Here is a 19,172-nt window from a genome sequence, read left to right as displayed (position 1 = left end):
AGATAATATGAGCCGCGCCATGAGAAAGATGAAGTGTTTTTGCAATCTACGTTGTCGTCTAATTAACTCTTGTACAGTTAGATAATATGAGCAGCGCCATGAGAAAATCAACATAATGCGTTTGCGACCAGCATGGACCCAGACCAGCCTGCGCATCCGCGCAGTCTGGTCAGGATCAAGGCTGTTCGCTTTCAAAGCCTACTGCGATTACAGAAACCGTTAGCGAAAAGCATGGATCATGACCAGACTGCGCGGATGCGCAGGCTGGTCTGGATCCATGCTGGTCGCAAAGACACTACGTTGGTTTCTCATGGCGCGGCTCATATATATACTGAAACTGAAAGATGACGACGGGTTGAATGAACCTGAGTTACCTTAAACTCGTTGCATTTCAACGCCTGGACTTCATTCTAACCGTTAAAACTTAAGACTAGAAAATACAAATAACAAACACATGAATTTACAAGTACGTCGTAGAAATGCTTGCCGACACCGGCCACGCTGTTTTCTCTGATATCACAGTCCTATTAAAAGTGAATGTCGGTGACTGAATCGCAATTCTGTTGCCAGTGTCCATCGGCATGATCCCGACATGATTTTTCTTGCCAATGTTTGATGCCCTTGTTATAGCATACGTATGACTCCTGTAACACCGCATGTTTGACATACAGAAAACTTCCCGACAACCCCGGCGGAAATTGGAATTATACAGCATGTAAATCAAAGGTTTCATGATCGTCGTTAAGAACAGAAGTAGAAAAGTAGCAATGAAAATTGCAGGATGAATTTGTTCCACTGTTAAAAATGTGAAACATATTTGAACAATATAGTGTGGACAGAACCCTATGAATGTTAACACAGTTACGATGATAAGCATTTTCACCATTTTCACTTTATTTCTTGCCACCGGATTTTCCGTCCTCCTGACCCGACGGTGTCTGACGCCGGTTGTCCAAATGTATCTGAAGATTCGTGTATATACAACCACCACAAAAATAGCCGGAAGAAAATATGTAAACGCTACAAACATGGATCCGTAGATCACACTTCCAAGGTTTGAATTTGGTATAAACGACGGGCAACTCATTCTGTCAGAGCTGCCGAAATAAGTAGATTCGTAAAAATATATTGAAAAAATACATACGATGAAGGATAAGAGCCAACAGCCAGATATTAAATGTTTCGCTGTTCCGCGGGTTATCTTAAAACTGAGAGGATAAATTATTGTATAAAATCTGTCTACGGATATCGTTACGAGTACTGAAATTGTCGTGGCCGGCGATAAAGTTTGGATAAATCGGACAAGTCGGCACATTACTGAACCCAGCACCCATTGATTAGCCATAACTCTTGACAAAATAAATGGCACGCAGAAAAAAGTTAACAAAAGATCCGAGAACGCCATAGACACAACGAAATAGTTCGTCGTTGACTGTACGCGGCGGCTGCGATATATCACTACGCACACTAAAATATTTGTAAGAGCACTTGTTATCCAGATTGTAAGAAATAAGACACTTTCTATAATAATCCTATACATTGGCTGTATTTCACTGCTTCCATCTTCCTTGTCCCTGGATAAAAATATGTCGACGGAAATAGTCGAATTAAATGACGTCGTCATGGCACTCACGTGTTTTCCTCCGGAAACTAAAAATAGAAAAGTGGAACAGACATATAAAAAGACAATCAGTGCCCTCGTCTTAGCTGAATATTCTTATACACATTTCTTCAATGACCAATTTATCAGAAATTGTAGGAAAATTGAACCTAGTATATTGTGTTTCCTTACAAGCGCAGGTCCTTGAAATAAATAAAATATACTTGAGCGTGTCTTGTTTTATATAAATCCTTACGTGACAGGAAAGACGCGCAAACTCGAGAATCGATATAATTAAAACAAAACGGATGTTGCGATTGATATAATCAAATCAGACGTAAATTGTAGCATTTAATTATTGAATTTAGTTCAAGAAGTGTAGTTTTCATAGGTGATTATCTTGCTCAATTATAGGTATAAGAGAAAAGTAGTGCGTTCCAAGGTCATAATTATGCATGTTTTCCAAGGGGAATTAAGAGATATAGTCAGCGTATGAATTCCGTGCGGACTACTTTCCCACATGAATCAGAAGTACTCCATAAATGTTGTCTTCTGTCAATCCGTCAAGGAAAACATTTGCCTCGTTCGAGGATCAAACGGGTGGCCTCTGTTAGCTACAGTTACATATTGTCTTTATAAATGCATGATGGATAAAAACAAATGGTTATGTTTTACGGTAGCACACGTTAATTGTCGGGACTCCGGCACAGCATTGATTCCCCTAATCCATTCTTTTGTAAACATTGCTTGAGCGCAATGTCTTGGCGGCTTTGTTCTTTGAATGTGTCTTCTCCTGTTGGATTTTTGTCCTTACCGAGTGCATTTGCCGTTTATAGTACGCAGCTGTGAATTTTCGGTCTAAATAGTGTTATGGCAATTAAAAAATACACTTTTTATAATAAGAATGCTCAGGATGGTGTACGTTCATTTGATTAATGACACCTGTATTACGTTAAACAAGACGGCAACATTTTGAAAGTGAGCAACGGAGATACCAGATAAAAAGATAAAAATTCAGATGCCTTGCACTGATTTGATTGTAAAGTTGATATTTTTTGTAAATTAGATACATACTGTTTAAAGGCCCATAATGCCTTTGTTTAACTTGAAATGTGGCTGCCACATTTTTTGTTATGAACATAATATTCTCTATTTTCTTGTTAATTTCTATTTTCAATAATTATTTGTCTATAAAATTTTTCATAGGTTTGAATAGTGGATAACATATTAGAAAGGTATTATTGAATCAATTGTTTTGATTACCTCCCTTTATGGCTCAGACATGTACAAGTTCATGTGAAATATTGAAATGAATGTTTTTTCTAATAATTTCATTATGCATATTCTCTATTTGGACAACTGCTTTATCTGATTTTAACCCTTAGCCTGCTGCAGGAGAATTTAACAGCCTTTGCAAACAGCTTGGAACCAGATCAGACGCCAATTAAAAGTTCCATAAGGCTTTTAATTTTATGTTAACCTTTAGCATGCTAGATAAATTGTCGTCTGCTGGAAATGTCGTCTGCTAATTTAATCGGCGTCTGATCAGGTTCCAAGCTGTTTGTACTCTGACAATATTTCTTCCAATTTTGGAGCAAATTGAATGAACTTTACAATTTTAGCAGACGACATTTCCAGCAGACGCGATTTATCTAGCATGCTAAAGGTTAACATAAAATTAAAAGCCTTATGGAACGTTTAATGAATTTGGTGAATAAAGCAGTAAGCAATTTTATTTGAAAAAAATACAGTATGGTTCAGGTAACACATCCATCCTCCCCATTTTTTCACACGCACTTTTTTTTTTAAATATATATGATACTTTCTAGATTACACAAAGAAGCAGACTGGCCACAAACAGATATAGAATAGATTGGGTTTTTTACAGTCAAAACTGCTCAAGAGACTACTTCTATTAAGAAATCACTTGAATTAAAAGACCGTGTTTTCATGTCCCTTCTGTATTGATAGAGTAAAAAATGATGTTGTATTAATTAAGAGACCATTTGTATTCAGATACCACTTTTGACTTTCCCTTAGGTGGTCTATATATACAGCTTATGTTGTATACTGCAAATGTACGTGAACCTTTTATTTAAACTAAGCTATTTGATCAATTATAAGAAATTGCCATTCTCCTTGTTTTTCTCCTGCGCAATTATGTTCAAAGCCTTGTCCGTTCTTTTTTCGTTTTTTTTTTCTTTTCTTCATTTTTCTTCATTTTTGTGCTGCTCTGTTATCTGGTGGCAATACATTATCGTTTTTATATAGTCGTCATGGAAACATATGCTACAAGCAAGTGACCTTTAAAACGATTGTTAAGCTCATTGTTCAATGCTCAAGCCTGTATGTTACCTTTAGGCAAGGAGAAACCAACAGTTACTAATTAGCAATCATTATTTTCCGAGTGATACTGACGATAACATATGAGCCGCGCCATGGGAAAACCAACATAGTGGGTTTGCGACCAGCATGGATCCAGACCAGCCTGCGCATCCGCGCAGTCTGGTCAGGATCCATGCTGTTCGCTAACAGTTTCTCTAATTCCAATAGGCTTTAAAAGCGAACAGCATGGATCCTGACCAGACTGCGCGGATGCGCAGGCTGGTCTGGATCCAAGCTGGTCGCAAACCCACTATGTTGGTTTTCCCATGGCACGGCTCATATAATCTTGCGGCTGTCTCTCATATAAATTGCAGAGATCGAAAAGCACGGAAAACTAATCATATTTCTGAATCTGGCTGCGAAACAGAAATCCTATAAATGTACGAATGATTTTATTATACTTATGCCTAAAATGGCACTTCTGTAACATCACTATAAAAGAACAGGTTCAATTATTCGATAGTCAAAAAATATAAGGAAAACAATTTTTATCAGTCTAGATAATTAAAATTCAAAAATGGTACGATCACTTGCGAAATGTATGCTAATTATCCCAAAGACTTAGGCATCACTTCTAATATATTGCAAAAGTCATTGCCATCTTTATCTAATTTGTTGCAAAAGTCATTGCCATCTTTATCTAATTTGTTGCAAAAGTCATTGCCATCTTTATCTAATATGTTGCAAAAGTCATTGCCATCTTTATCTGATTTGTTGCAAAAGTCATTGCCATCTTTATCTAATATATTGCAAAAGTCATTGCCATCTTTATCTAATATGTTGCAAAAGTCATTGCCATCTTTATCTAATATATTGCAAAAGTCATTGCCATCTTTATTGCCATCTTTATCTAATATATTGCAAAAGTCATTGCCATCTTTATCTTATTTATTGCAAAAGTCATTGCCATCTTTATCTAATATATTGCAAAGTCATTGCCATCTTTATCAAATTTGTTGCAAAAGTCATTGTCATCTTTATCTAATATATTGCAAAAGTCATTGCCATCTTTATCTAATATATTGCAAACGTGATTGCCATCTTGCCATCTTGATCTAATTTGTTGCAAAAGTCATTGCAATCTTTATCTAATTCGTTGCAAAAGTCATTGCCATCTTTATCTTATTTGTTGCAAAAGTCATTGCCATCTTGATCTAATTATATCAAATTCTGATATATTTCAAACGGTTCTGCTATTCATTTTCATATAATCTGAAGTCTTATGCGTTCATAAGACCCTATTATCTTTTATATTTCAAAATGCCTTGCCATATATTCTTATATATTAAAAAAGTCGTTGTCATGGTCTCATATATTGCGAAGTTTTTGCCAAAACATTGTAATATATAAATTGAAAAAGATAATGCAGACCTTTCTTATGTATTTGTATTTCATAAGGCTTGGTCAAACATTCTTATATCATTGCAAATGTCTTTGCCATACCTTGTAATAGATTGTTTCAATATTTACTACTCGTTTAATATATTGCAAAAGGTTTTCGCATTTAATTGTATTTTTGGAAATGTCTGTGCCATTTGTCCTAAAAGCCTTTGCAATCTGTTCTAAAAACTTCGTCATCTATTCTAGCATCTTGCTGATGCTTTTGTCATACGTTCTGCTATATGGTATCTATTCTAATGGTTCAGTCTTTGCCATCAATTCTAAAATAGTACAAAAGGCTATTCCATCCATTTTCATTTATTACTAAAGTCTGTGTTATGAGCTTAATATATTGTTAAAAGCTTCGCCAACCTTCTGATATTTGCTTAATCCTTCGCTATCTTTCTAATATATTGCTACAGTCTTTGCCATCAATATATTCTATATAGTACAAAAGGCTATTCCATCCATTTTCATTTATTACTAAAGTCTTTGTTATGAGCTTTAATATATTGTTAAAAGCCTTCGCCAACCGTTCTGATATATTGCTTAAACCTTCGCTATCTTTTCTAATATATTGCTACAGTCTTTGCCATCAATATATTCTTATATAGTACAAAAGGCTATTTTCAATGATTTTCATAATTATATTAGTAAAGTCTTTGCGGTTATGAGCTCTAATATATTGTTAAAAGCCTTCGCCAACCGTTCTGATATATTGCTTAAACCTTCGCTATCTTTTCTATTATATTGCTACAGTCTTTGCCATCAATATATTCTTATATAGTACAAAAGGCTATTTTCAATGATTTTCATATATTAGTAAAGTCTTTGCGGTTATGAGCTCTAATATATTGTTAAAAGCCTTCGCCAACCGTTCTGATATATTGCTTAAACCTTCGCTATCTTTTCTAATATATTGCTACAGTCTTTGCCATCAATATATTCTTATATAGTACAAAAGGCTATTTTCAATGATTTTCATATATTAGTAAAATCTTTGCGGTTATGAGCTCTAATATATTGTCAAAAGCCTTCGCCAACCGTTCTGATGTACTGCTTAAACCTTCGCTATCTTTTCTAATATATTGCTAGTCTTTGCCATCAGATCTAATAGTATAGTACAAAAGAGGCTATTTCGTCTTTGTCACGAATTCTAAAATATTGCTAATTAAGCATTCAGTCCTAATAAATTGCAAAAAAGCATGTGTTCCAGGTTAATTTCATCCTCACAGAAACAATCGCATTAATTCTGTACGGTGATCGTGAATGATTACTTTAACTGAGCGGAATGTCCTTTAGATTGGCGGTACGATTTGTTTTTAAATCTATTAGTTAGCTAATTAACTTACTGTTTGGTCCGACTATTCCGTAATGGGATTTTCCGTCACAGTGAACTACAGCTTTTTTTACAAGATTAATGCTGATGGTCTCCGAAACTCAATCTGGTATTTGCGTCTTTTCTACTATAAAAATCGGACAAAATCACAACTTTGCAAATATTTGTTGTAAAGAAATTTTACAAAATGTTCGCGTAGAAATTTTGCTTTAAAGCTAACTGAGACATCCTGAATTTTTGTGACAATTTGGATGCAAGTAAAGTCAAAATAGATTTTTACAAAATGATATCACTTACAATGGAAAATACCCCCATTAAAATCATTCTAGACGATATTTTCAAAAGAAATAAAGATATTTCAAAAATGTTCCTATTACCACTAACAAAGTTACTTAAAATAATTTTGACAGTTTGGTAGGAAAAATGAGAGGGGGTTGCATTTGGTGAAGTGAAACTCAATTTTAGTACGAGTAGTACTTCCAGGTTACTGGTTACAGCAGTGTGATTTTGATGTGATTTTACAGTAAGCAAATGTGACAAGAGAAATCTCTCTTAGAAGATACATGGCCCCTACTTCATTTTATGTCAGTTTTATCAACTCTTTTAAAATCGGGTATGGATTATTTTCCTCTGAAATCGGTCTAGCTATGATTAGTTTCTCTTTAAAAAAAACAGTTTTATATAGAATCTATAGGGAATACTATTTAGGCGTCTGTGACCAAAAGGTGGATCAAACAGTAGATAATGTCAATGCTCAATATTGTTTAACCTTTAGGCAAATATGTGTGTATCGCCAGTTACTAATTAGCGATTGACAGCATTATTTCCTACGTGATACTGCGCCTCAATCGCTCACTCTTAAATATATTGCACCTGAAAGCCTTCAGCACTAATCACTGTTAGCCATATAATCCTTAATTTGATTGACAACAAAACATCAGCAAGCAATCCATTAACATCTTTTTCATGAAGCTGAATTGTTATTTTTCATTCCCGTTATCTCAGTTTCAGGAAGTCATCAGAATGCATTTTTTTTAGAAAAATAAGGAAACTGGAATATTATTAGTGTTACAATTTGTATGCACATATTAACACTACAAATTTACTTAATATATTTTAACATGTTGCAAAACTCTTTGCCATCCCGGTTCTAATAAAACAGAGCCGTCCTTTCTACCATTCTGTTATCTTGTAAAAATCTCGTTCTTCTATATAGAGTAAGTCTTTGTCATTCTTCCTTAAATAATAGGAAAGTTTTTACCGCCCATTGTTATACTCTGTAAACGACTTAGACTGGCGTCATTATGAAAAAAGAAATTATCATTTTTACAGATTACTTTATTTCAACAGACTTTGTAAATCTATAAAAGACTCTGCTATGCCATCTTTTCTAATATATTGCAAAATATTCATCCACGTCTTCCACTGTTTTACAAAAGTTTTTTTTTTTGTCATTCATTAATTTGCTATTCATTAATACATGTAGATCTACATAATTATTGCAAATCTAAAAATTAATTTTGAAACGAAAGCTTTTGCATTTAGTCTAAGAATTATGTTGTAAAGGGAGCTGCCATTCATTCGTTTGTATGCAATATCGTAACCGATATTAGATAAAGATGGCAATGACTTTTGCAACAAAAAAGGACACTGGAAACATCTAATATATATTTTGCAAAGTAGGCTCTTCCATACCCATTTCAATATATTACAAAATACTTAAATACATTATCCTGTCTAGTAAAAAGTACACGTATGTTACACAGGCAGCCTTTCCTACGTTTCATGTCTTGTAAAAATATCTGTTATTCTTTCTACTTCATGTATACTAATACATAAAGGCCCTGTCATCCTTACATGTTGCAAACGATTATGTTGTCTTTTCTTGCACATGTATATTGTTAATGGCTTTTCCATCCTTTCTTGTATATTACCGTAAAGGTTATATCAGTCTTTCTTACAGGTTTTAAATGGAATTGCCAAATTGAAAATGGTTCTGCTGTCCTATCTATTATACTGAAAAACACCAGGCCTTTATACAAGGCTCTATCACCCAATCAAATAATTTCTTCAGGTCTTGTCTTTCTTTTAAATTTATCATTGTCAATATACAATTAATTGCGAACGGTATTGAATTATTTCTAATGCAAAGCAAAAAAGCGCTACTCTCCTTTTGTATATTGCAAAATGGGTTTGCCGTCCTTTCTTATATAAATACACACACTTTCTCACATACTTTCTAATATATTACCAACGGCTGAGTGACCCTTTCTTATGTATTACTAAAATTTCGGTCATCCTTTCTAATACATGTATATCACAATAAAATCTGTCATCCTTCTCTTTAAATATGCATAGGGTTTTGTCATACTTTTTTATATGCTACCAAAGGCTTTGGTATCATTTGTAATATAGATATGCTAACGGCTTTTTCATCTTTTCTAAAATAAATATGCAGAAGGCTTTGTCATCCCATCAATATAAGTATGTTTAAGGCTTTGTCATCTTTTGTAACATGAATATGTAGATGGCTTAACCATCCTTTGCAATATGAACTCAATATACCAAAAATCGTTTCTATCCTTTGTATTAAATTGCAAAATGCTTTGCCTCCCTAAAGTCCCTTTCTAATATAAATATACAAAGATCTAGGTCACATATTCTAGCATATCTTAAAATACTTTGATATTCTTCTTAATATACATGTATGTATGAAATTGTTTTATCATCTTTTCTAATATACTACAAAAAGCTTTGTCATCTGTTTTTATTATACCTCACATAAATGTCCAATGCAAATTTCCCATTAGTTTAACTTGAATAATATATCATATTCCCAGGTGATTTTATATCACATGCGCAAAATCGTTATTTGCAATTTCTGCGCAGGTGATATGATCCATAATTTCATATCACATGCGCAACAGCGTTATTTTGTTTTTCTGCGCATGTGATATTATTTTTTCATATCACCCGTTGAGAGATTGATACTTTCGCATTGATTAAAAGACTGAGCCGATAGTATTTCGAAAACAATTTTTCATCAAATATTGAATCGAAAGTACCACAGTAAGTTTGGAAATGATCTAACTAAGAAAATGAGTGCTCACACTTCTATGTTTCGTTTAGAAAAATGAAAGTTATCGCCGTTTATCGAATGCTACTGACTGACGGAATGTTGAAATATTGGAATAAATATAGGGGTCAGCGATATGTAAACGCCTCGACTAAATCTATCAAAAAGTCGCCACAAATTATGAGAGCTAACAAGTTAAGACTCTTTAATTCTGTCTTCATTATTTGTTTAGTAATTACTTTTTAATGTTAAATAAATTATTATGTTGATTTTCCAGTAAATGCTTTGACCCTTATAAGCTTTCGGTATAATAAAAAAAATATTGCATTCCTGAGAGTGTGATATGAAAAATGTTCATCCCTCGAAATATGAATATAGACCTCGGCTGGCGCCTCGGTCAATATTCATATATCTCGCAGTGAACATTTTTCATATCACTCTCTCAGGAATGCAATATTTATATACGAGGGGTGTTCCAAAAATAATGTCATTTGTGTTTTATTTCGCGGAAATCGTGTCATGTGTACACAAAACCACCTCGTGTCGATAGAATGATCACTGAAACGTAACATACGTAAATATCGCGCTCACACGTTCACTGACTTTGGTACAGTGTACATTGCTTTATAGCGTATTCATTACACTTGACACAAAATGACTGGGAAAAGAGCTGAAAATGTGCTTGAAATTAGGGCCTACATAAAAGGTAGGTCGCTACTCGGCATGAAGCTTGTAGATATTCACCCTGAGGTGTGCGACATTTGTGGAGAGGGTCAAATGTCTCACAGGACTATTTGTAGGTGGGTAGCTAAATTTAGGACCGGAAAGCAGCAACTCAAAGATGCTGCCCGCACAGATCGTCCTGCAACAACTACGTCGAAAGGTAACATCGAAAAAATCCTCAATTTGCTAAAAAAGGATGCCCGATTCACCGTAAGGCAATTGGCCCGACTGACAAACTTGTCGTTAGCACGAGTTCATGGAATTTTGAAGAAACACCTAAAACTTAGAAAAATAAATGCAAGATGGGTACCCCATTTGTTAACAGATGAACAAAAGAGGACCCGTGTAACAATGGCAAAAAAACTTCTGAACATGTACCTAAAATACAGCAAAAGGGTTTTTGATAATATAGTTACTGGTAATGAAACCTGGGTTTATTATTTTGAACCAAAGCGGAAGTATTCCAACCGAATTTGAGTCACCAAAAATGCGAGACGCCCAAGTATTGCCAAACGAATACGAACGGTGAAGAAGGTTTTGTATGTATTTTTTTCACTCATAAGGGTCCAATCATTCAAATTCCGGTACCAAAAGGCAGTACGGTCATAGGAAAATTCTATAAAAAAAATGTTGTTCTAAGAAAACTGAAGAACTACTACAAAAGTCGCCGCCCTAAAACAGGACTTAAGTACCTCCGACTTTTGCATGATAATGCTCCCGCTCACAAGGCCCGCATTGTGACCGAGTTTTTGGAGTCAGAGGTTACCGTCCTTCCACACCCTCCGTTTTCGCCAGACCTGGCCCCCTGCGACTATTTTCTGTTTCCCAAACTTAAATATCATCTGTCTAGAAAAATATACAAATCGAGAAATGCCCTTGGATCTGCTGTTTATCAGTATCTGATGGGTGTTCCCATAGAAGAGTATGAACAATGCTTCCAAAAGAGGACTGACCGGCTCAAAAGGTGTATTCAGGCTGACGGAGAGTATTTTGGAGGGCAGAGCAAGTTAAAATGATCAGAACAATTGCAGTATAGAAGAACCGATGCAAGTGACATTACTTTTGGAACACCCCTCGTCATATAAACAAACAGAAGATTTGCCATTGGTTCTAATATATTACAGTGTATTTTGCCATTCTTCCTAATATCAATATATAAATGGTCTTGTCATACTTTCGAACACAATGTAAATTTCAAAAGGCTTTGCCAAAATTTCTGATATTCATATAATTATTACAAAGGGTTTTGCCATACCCTGCAATATATTACAAAAAAATCCTTAACCATACTTTTTACTGTAAATATGCAAAATACTTTGTAAATTTTCCAAAAAATATTATAGAATGCATCGCCATCTTTTCTACCACAATGCTTTCTTTTCAATAAAGTACAAAAAGCTTTGCCAGCCTAGACTAAATGTTATTTATTTTAAACTCGAATGACCGATTGACTTTAAATTCTATGGAGACATCTCTTAAATATAACCAAAAAAAAAAATAGATTCGCGACGTTGATGGGATTTTCTGTTTGCAAAAAAGTATGTTATTTTATTTGCAATTATTGTTGTTTTTACATATAAGACGTCAAAACGCCGACTGGGCCACTAGCGTTGCTATGGTTATTGAATAACGTCTATTTTTTCCCTTGCGTGATGAGCTTCTATTTTAATAATTACAGTTGCTAGCGGACATGTTACTGGTTATATAACAGTAGTAGTTATACTAAATTGCACACAACAGAAACAAAGCTGTACAGCTAGTCTACGTATTTATTGAACAAACCCACGTACATATTACAAAACGTTTTGCTATCCTTTCTAATATATCATAAATTATTTTGCAATCCTTTATACACTCATGGGCTTCTTCCTTGATTCAAGTTAGTTTGATTCTTTCTTTCGTTTGGAATCAGATGTGAAAATTGCGATCTAGTTACGTATTTCACATGGTACATACAATATACATATATTTACACTACCCCTTTTTGGTTAAGAAATATTGATTGGACGACTGCGTTCTTTGAATGTGAGTTTTGCGGTTGCACTTTCCTCCTCATTTTTTAATTAATGTTGGGGAGACTGGCACTCGTTCGTACATTATTGTTTTTCTCCTGCTTCTAACTTAATCGTTGTATGTAAGTGAGCAAGAAATAGCTGTGTTTTTAAATATGTTTCCATATGCAAATATTGTAAAGGGATTTGCAATTCTGAATAATGGTAGTCTTCTCCACTATGACGAAAACAATGAAACGACTATGAAAGTTTAATTGAGTTTTCAATTTCTGATATTTGTGCTTGCGCACTTGTTTCGTCCTCTACCTTGCATCAAATTTCAGTTCATTTATTAACGCACGTTATTGCGATCCAAATTTTCTGTTATCACGTCATACTTTAATATAATTGTAGACTGACTTTTACTCGTTCACTATTTATAAGTGATAAGACTATTGCCCAAGACTCAACACGATGTTCGCCTGCGGATGAAGTTGAGGAACCACATCAAAGACTTACCACTACCTGAAACGACATTCGTCATATTTACTGCGATAGGACCTACGTTTTTTCTATTGAAACTTAACCCTTTGCCTGCTGGCAGCGAAATTCTGCCTTTGCGACCAGTGCAGACCAAGATCAGCCTGCACATCCGTGCAGTCTGATCATGGTCTGCACTGTTCGCTATTCAGTCAGTAAATTTTCAGTAAACACCCCTTCGAATAATAAATGGTATTGCCCAAATTGAATGATGGACCAGTCCATTATAGAAATTTAGCAGGCTAAGGTTTAATTGAAGAACCTGTATATTCTCCAAATAATCAAATATCGAGCGGTGTTGTGCAATACATATATGACACTACAACTTTTTATGTTATGTGCATTTAGGACTCTGGTATACCGTTATAACCAGTAGCATTGAATAGAATGACGTCACACAGAATTAGAAGTCCGAAATTAAAAAAAAAAAAAACAGCAGTATTTGCACTAGTGGTAGAACCGAAATTTGAAGTCCTTAATGTAAAATAACGTAAAGAACTGCATATGAAATTGCATAAATTTCTACAACAGAAAATAAGCCCCGCTCCGAGAATAAATTTTATAAAACTTAAGTGAAGTCTCGGTCAACTTTGTTTGATATAAATAATATTTTGTCTACGACAGTCATGTGTGGTCTAGCATAAAAATGATGCCATAAAAAACTACAAATCTGAGCATCACATTAAATAATTCAAGATCTTGGAAAAACAACGGACAGACGGGGACAAACCACAAGTCCGCACTGGTGAGACACCGGAAGGGACAAAAAATGCCCCGTCTCCCAGATGATCAACGAATCAATCTTCGTTGGGGTAATCCCATTAATTCACCGTGATCTTGAATGGTGAAACGTAATTTTCATTAAATTGCCGATGTGGTCTGCTTTTGGTTAATTAGTTGCAATCGTGCAGCCGGTAGTGGTTTTATTGGTGTAAAAAGTAACTTTCCAGCGGTCTCGGCGCACTAAATTGCTGACTTTTATTGGTATGTGGAAGAGCTTCTTCCTTAATATAAGGATATATTTAGTTTATAGGCATTTATATACGATGATTATAGAAATAAGCGTTCCGGTGAATGGACAAAATCAAATGACAGCTTGAATCGAATTTTCTAGCTCCATATAGACGACCTGGACTAAACCCTAACCCGAGGTGTCGAAAGTCAACCACAACGGGAAAGGCCATCCATTCTTCATTTTTATAGAGAGAGAAAAAAACTTTTTCCCTTCTACTCCTAATATCTAGCCCCATGTCATAAAGATATAAGTATAGATTAACTTTAGGTCATTCATTTGCAGAAAATAAGGAGCAAGTTTCACGGGGTAAACATTTCTTTTTGTCGTCCAGGAACCAGTGATACTTAACTCAATATTGAAAATGCATAGCGATGAGTTGCTATATGAGCCGTGCCATGAGAAAACCAACATAGTGGGTATGCGACCAGCATGGATCCAGACCAGCCTGCGCATCCGCGCAGTCTGGTCAGGCTCCATGCTGTTCGCTTTTAAAGCCTATTGGAATTGGAGAAACTGTTAGCGAACAGCATGGAGCCTGACCAGACTGCGCGGATGCGCAGGCTGGTCTGGATCCATGCTGGTCGCATACCCACTATGTTGGTTTTCCCATGGCACGGCTCATATATATTACTTAATATACTGGCTCTACTAACAATTTTCTCAAAATGCTACTTTTCATGATTTTTCTCGCGTAGGCATCAACGCATTTTTGTGGAATTTCCCATTTAGCTATGTAGGTTCATATATTTCCCACATCACATTTTTCAAACAGTTGTGAAGAACAAGATCCTGTCCCTAAAATAATTTAAATCATGATCGCTATCTCCGTTCGCCCGTCCACCTGCTTGCCTCCGATGTTCATTCGTTAATCTGAGATTGAAAAAATCAAATGCCCCAGATATGATAAAATATGTAAATAATTTTCATTTATGGACAGATATTTACATTCGCCCTATTTTTTTCATTGAAAATTGAGACGATTATTTTGTATGTTTAGCAAAAGAAAAGGCGCGAAAGTTACGTCATAACTGCTTAGAGATAACGTGCGACTGTTTTGACGACGTCCACGTATAGTCGGGGAGAGCGTTCCTTAGATGACGCCGCAGCGTTCCGTTTGGTGAACAGAATGGCCGGAAAGCTGGTTTTAATGTAGGGATAACGCATGTTCTGCAGATGTTATAACACGAAATAAACATGCGCTAACGCTATTCTAGCATAAAACGTGTAAAAATTGATAAATGAATACAATGTCACTCAACGTCATTAAATCTCCACGAAATGCGCGGGAATGTCTGAGTTGTTTTTTTTACGTTGACGTCATTTCGTTTTGAATTATCCGTTTTGGGGCCGATTGACGTTTACGCTTTGCAACGGAACGCGCATATATAAAAAGATGTTATAACAGCACGCGAGCGCGAGAATCTCTCTGTTACACACGTTTTCTCTCCTGTTAAAACACCCCCGAAAAGTGACAAGAACAGCAATTTTATGCTAGAATGTTAAATGCAACAAAATGTGTGCAATTTAAAATTTAATCCTGTTTACAAATCTAAAGGAAATATAATGTAAATATAAGAAATGAAACTTTTATTCGCCGGGTGTTCATGCGAAATGAACGACAGAATAGGATCGGCAAATCAAACATGAATCGCTAGATTCATCGAAAAAAAAATTCTTAAGTAAAACGTTCTTATAAAATAGTCATCGAATGATGGAATTTTTGAACCACTATGCTTAAAAAAAGACTTTTACAAGGTATCCTTTTAGGTGAATCGATCACTTTTTTAGACAAAATGGAGAACATTTGAAACACACATGACAGCAGATATGGCCATCGAAATTTCAAGGCGGTAAGTGAAATTATCTCCCATTTTGTCAGACTATTTGCCCCTTGTTTCTACCCCTTTTTCATCATCAATTTACCCTTTGGACAATTCTAAAACTTGCATACCTCATATAATTATAACAGACTAAAGCAGATCTTAGCATTTATCCTAAATCTCACTGGCGTTCTACTACACGGAAATCGCGCGCAAAAAGACTTTCACATGTAGATTTTTTTTTATCTCGAAATAGTTTCCCAAGATAAGAAAATAACACCAAAAATATTTTTTTATTTCTTTTGAAAATGTAAACAAAAGAAACTGGTCCAAAATATCAATTCTATATGGAACCAAAAATGTTGAACACGACCGATTCACCCTTGACAGATCACCAGTGCATGAGCTCCCCATACACAACGGTGGGCATCTTGTTAAATGTGGATTTGGTCTCAGATTCAGAATGTCTACCATTTAAAGAGGGATTTCTCTTTATATAATGATTATATCCACTTAGATATCTCAAAATGCCGAGAAATTTCTATATGTTGATCAAGAGGGATCAAGGCTGTTCAACTCGGCCTCTTAACTCGGCGGATTTGATCCTGATGAAGTTGTGATAGCACTTCTTCAACAAACTCGGGTAATTTTAAAACTTTTATAGTTGTAGACTAATACATGAAATTCATAACTAGGCCACCGCGGATCATGTCGTCTTATCTTTTTTATTTAAACATCTACATTGTATACGTGATAAATTATCAATATAATATTAATAATTTATCACATATACAATGTATATAGTTACTAAGCAGTTTATTAATTTCTGTTTGATAAAAATTCTCGAAAATGTTATCTGAATAATGAGAGTAGTGGAATTCACACGACTTCCTGTTTTACTTCACCATGTTGATCAATAGATCACTCATAAATAAAATATCTAATCATTTGTTTTATCAAACGCTTCAGGTCCATAGTTTGTGCATATATTCAATACATGTTTATTGGAATAATATGATCAATTTCTAATGTCGGGTAATAAAACACTGACTGACTGGGTTGCCGAACAATAGTCAAAACTATTAGCCTTAGGTTGCAAGCCATTAAATAAGTGTACTTATATATATTATACAAAATTTATACAGCACCCTTTTCATGATAAGGCTCTTTAATTTCATCCTTTACCAGTGCATGGGGGTTAGACAGGAGACACTGAAGAGCACTTCAGAAATTTTAGGCAGTGCCTGAACTTGGATTCGAACCTCGGACCTCTGGATATAGTAAAGAATGTTACCACATCAGGCATATAATACATACTGCAATACCCTACATTACTCGTCACTGGATAATTAATAAAATATTGTCTTTAATAGAAATCGTTTAAAATATACGTACCCTTTTCAGTGAACTAAATCATTTCTAGATTCCTCAATATCAAAATACTCATAAAGAGTTTTTGCACCTCATTTATTATCTCCACTTTCTGATTAATGGCACAACATGTTTTGCTGCTTATTAGAAATTCTAGCGTATTTCAAAAAGATAAAGCTAAACAAGCGAACCACTTGTCATTTCGTGTCTCATCGATCTGACGACCTTATCAATGTTACTTTCTGTGTCGCCTAGCAACGGAAAGGTGGCAATTGCCTCTACGTCATCATATATTGAAACAGAATCGGAACCACTGTTCTCAACAGTTACCTGACTTTTCACGTTGAATTTTAGCGCTATCGTATCTTTTTCCTTTTTAATAATTCAATTAATCATATTGCCAATTTGTCAAACACAGGAGTGGAATACGACACTGTGTTAAACTGACACTGCTCTTGGGGATAGGCTAGATTTGACCGAGGCAAATGCTAAAGGGCACACTTGGTGCGTGTTCCTGTAAGGTAATTTGAACGCAGAATGCATTCAGTTCGGTCATCAGCGCCTTTCGCACAAGACCGCCTCAGAAAGAATTTAGAAAAGGTCATAAAAAAGCTTTCTAGACTAAGTGTGTTGCGAATAAAAGTACTATTTGTACTATATTGCCTCGATAGCCTAGTGGTAGAGCGTCCGCTTCGAGTGTGGGAGGTCGTGGGTTCAATCCCCGGCCACGTCATACCAAAGACATGAAAAATGGTACAAGCAGCTCCCTTGCTTGGCGCTCAGCATTAAAAGGGAAACTGGCCTCTCCTTTCATTACCTCGTGGCGACGGATTCAATCAGGAATGAGGTGTTGGGGTGATTAATATAAGTTGTAGAACATACTTTACAATTTTCCTAAAATAAATTCCCCCCAGTTATGCGGGCCAATTTATTTTAGCTGCAATTTAGGGTCAATTTTTCTGCCTCTGCCTCATTTTCCTCGGTTGATTTGTTTTGTCTCGGTCATATGTTTTTGCCCTAATATATTTTTTTTACTTTCTTCAAATATTTTTAATAGTACTTTAGCTGTACTTGTTAACACTGGAAACCATATTTAATAGGCATTCGGGACTGTTTACACCAAATAGGAAGTGACTACTCAGTGTCACATGTGAAGTAGTCCAAAATATAGTTCTATGTTCTGATGAAATACAGTATTTTGAGAGATATAAGGATGTGACAGTTTTATTTTTTTGCTTAGTTTTATTGCTTCATTGTATTGAGACAAGTTCTAGACTACTTTCGTCGAGAATTTCCGGATTTTAGTTTTTACTCATTGAGAAAATGTTTTCATACGCGTAATTGCTAAACAGCTGATTTCATGGGAGTATTTTCAGAGCATGTTGTTTTTCAAAGTAGATTATATTTCTTGCATATAAATAACATCCCAATATCTTTTTTATTTTTGGTAAGAAAACATGTTATACTAACTGGCTATGTTTTTTTATATATATATCATTGAGTGTTTTAAAGTATTGAAAATGAGGTTTCAAAATTTAATTGTTTATATGAAAAGAAAAAGAACGGAATTAGTATAATGCAACCTAAATTAAGGTGGTTCTGCACGTTTGTTTTAACCGGAGGTGGCGACGCAACATGTCATTTATCCATGAAACCTAGAATAATACCTGGTAGCGGCTACACGGGCAGCATATAAATATTGACGGGAATCTACCATATCCCGTGTATTAAGTGTTGACAATAGACAGATTATGATGTAAAATATTTTATAATAATAATAATAATAATAATATAAAATAAGTAGTATTTCGAGGATTCCGATTTGGCGAATTGTGAAAATTAAGCATACCTACGTATTTCATTTTAATATCTAAATTTACAACGGAAAGTTTTTATTAAAATCGACATTATGGAACGTTTTTATATCACCAA

The 19,172-nt window shown here is 35.0% G+C and overlaps 1 protein-coding gene across 1 annotated transcript; it reads right to left on the bottom strand.

The window, feature by feature from the left end:
* Positions 1-265: 265 nt before the first annotated feature.
* On the bottom strand, positions 266-17,434 carry LOC123537305 (probable G-protein coupled receptor 19). The gene is made up of 2 exons (XM_045320984.2): positions 17,265-17,434; positions 266-1,650 (listed from the first exon to the last, which is right to left on the bottom strand). The coding sequence occupies exon 2, from the start codon at positions 1,622-1,624 to the stop codon at positions 461-463; it is 1,164 nt and encodes a 387-aa protein (XP_045176919.2). The 5' UTR covers positions 1,625-1,650; positions 17,265-17,434; the 3' UTR covers positions 266-460.
* Between the last annotated feature and the right edge of the window lie 1,738 nt (positions 17,435-19,172).

This window comes from Mercenaria mercenaria, chromosome 17 (assembly GCF_021730395.1).
Source record: "Mercenaria mercenaria strain notata chromosome 17, MADL_Memer_1, whole genome shotgun sequence".
NCBI lineage: Eukaryota > Metazoa > Mollusca > Bivalvia > Venerida > Veneridae > Mercenaria > Mercenaria mercenaria.
This window is presented reverse-complemented; position numbering and strand designations above follow the sequence as displayed.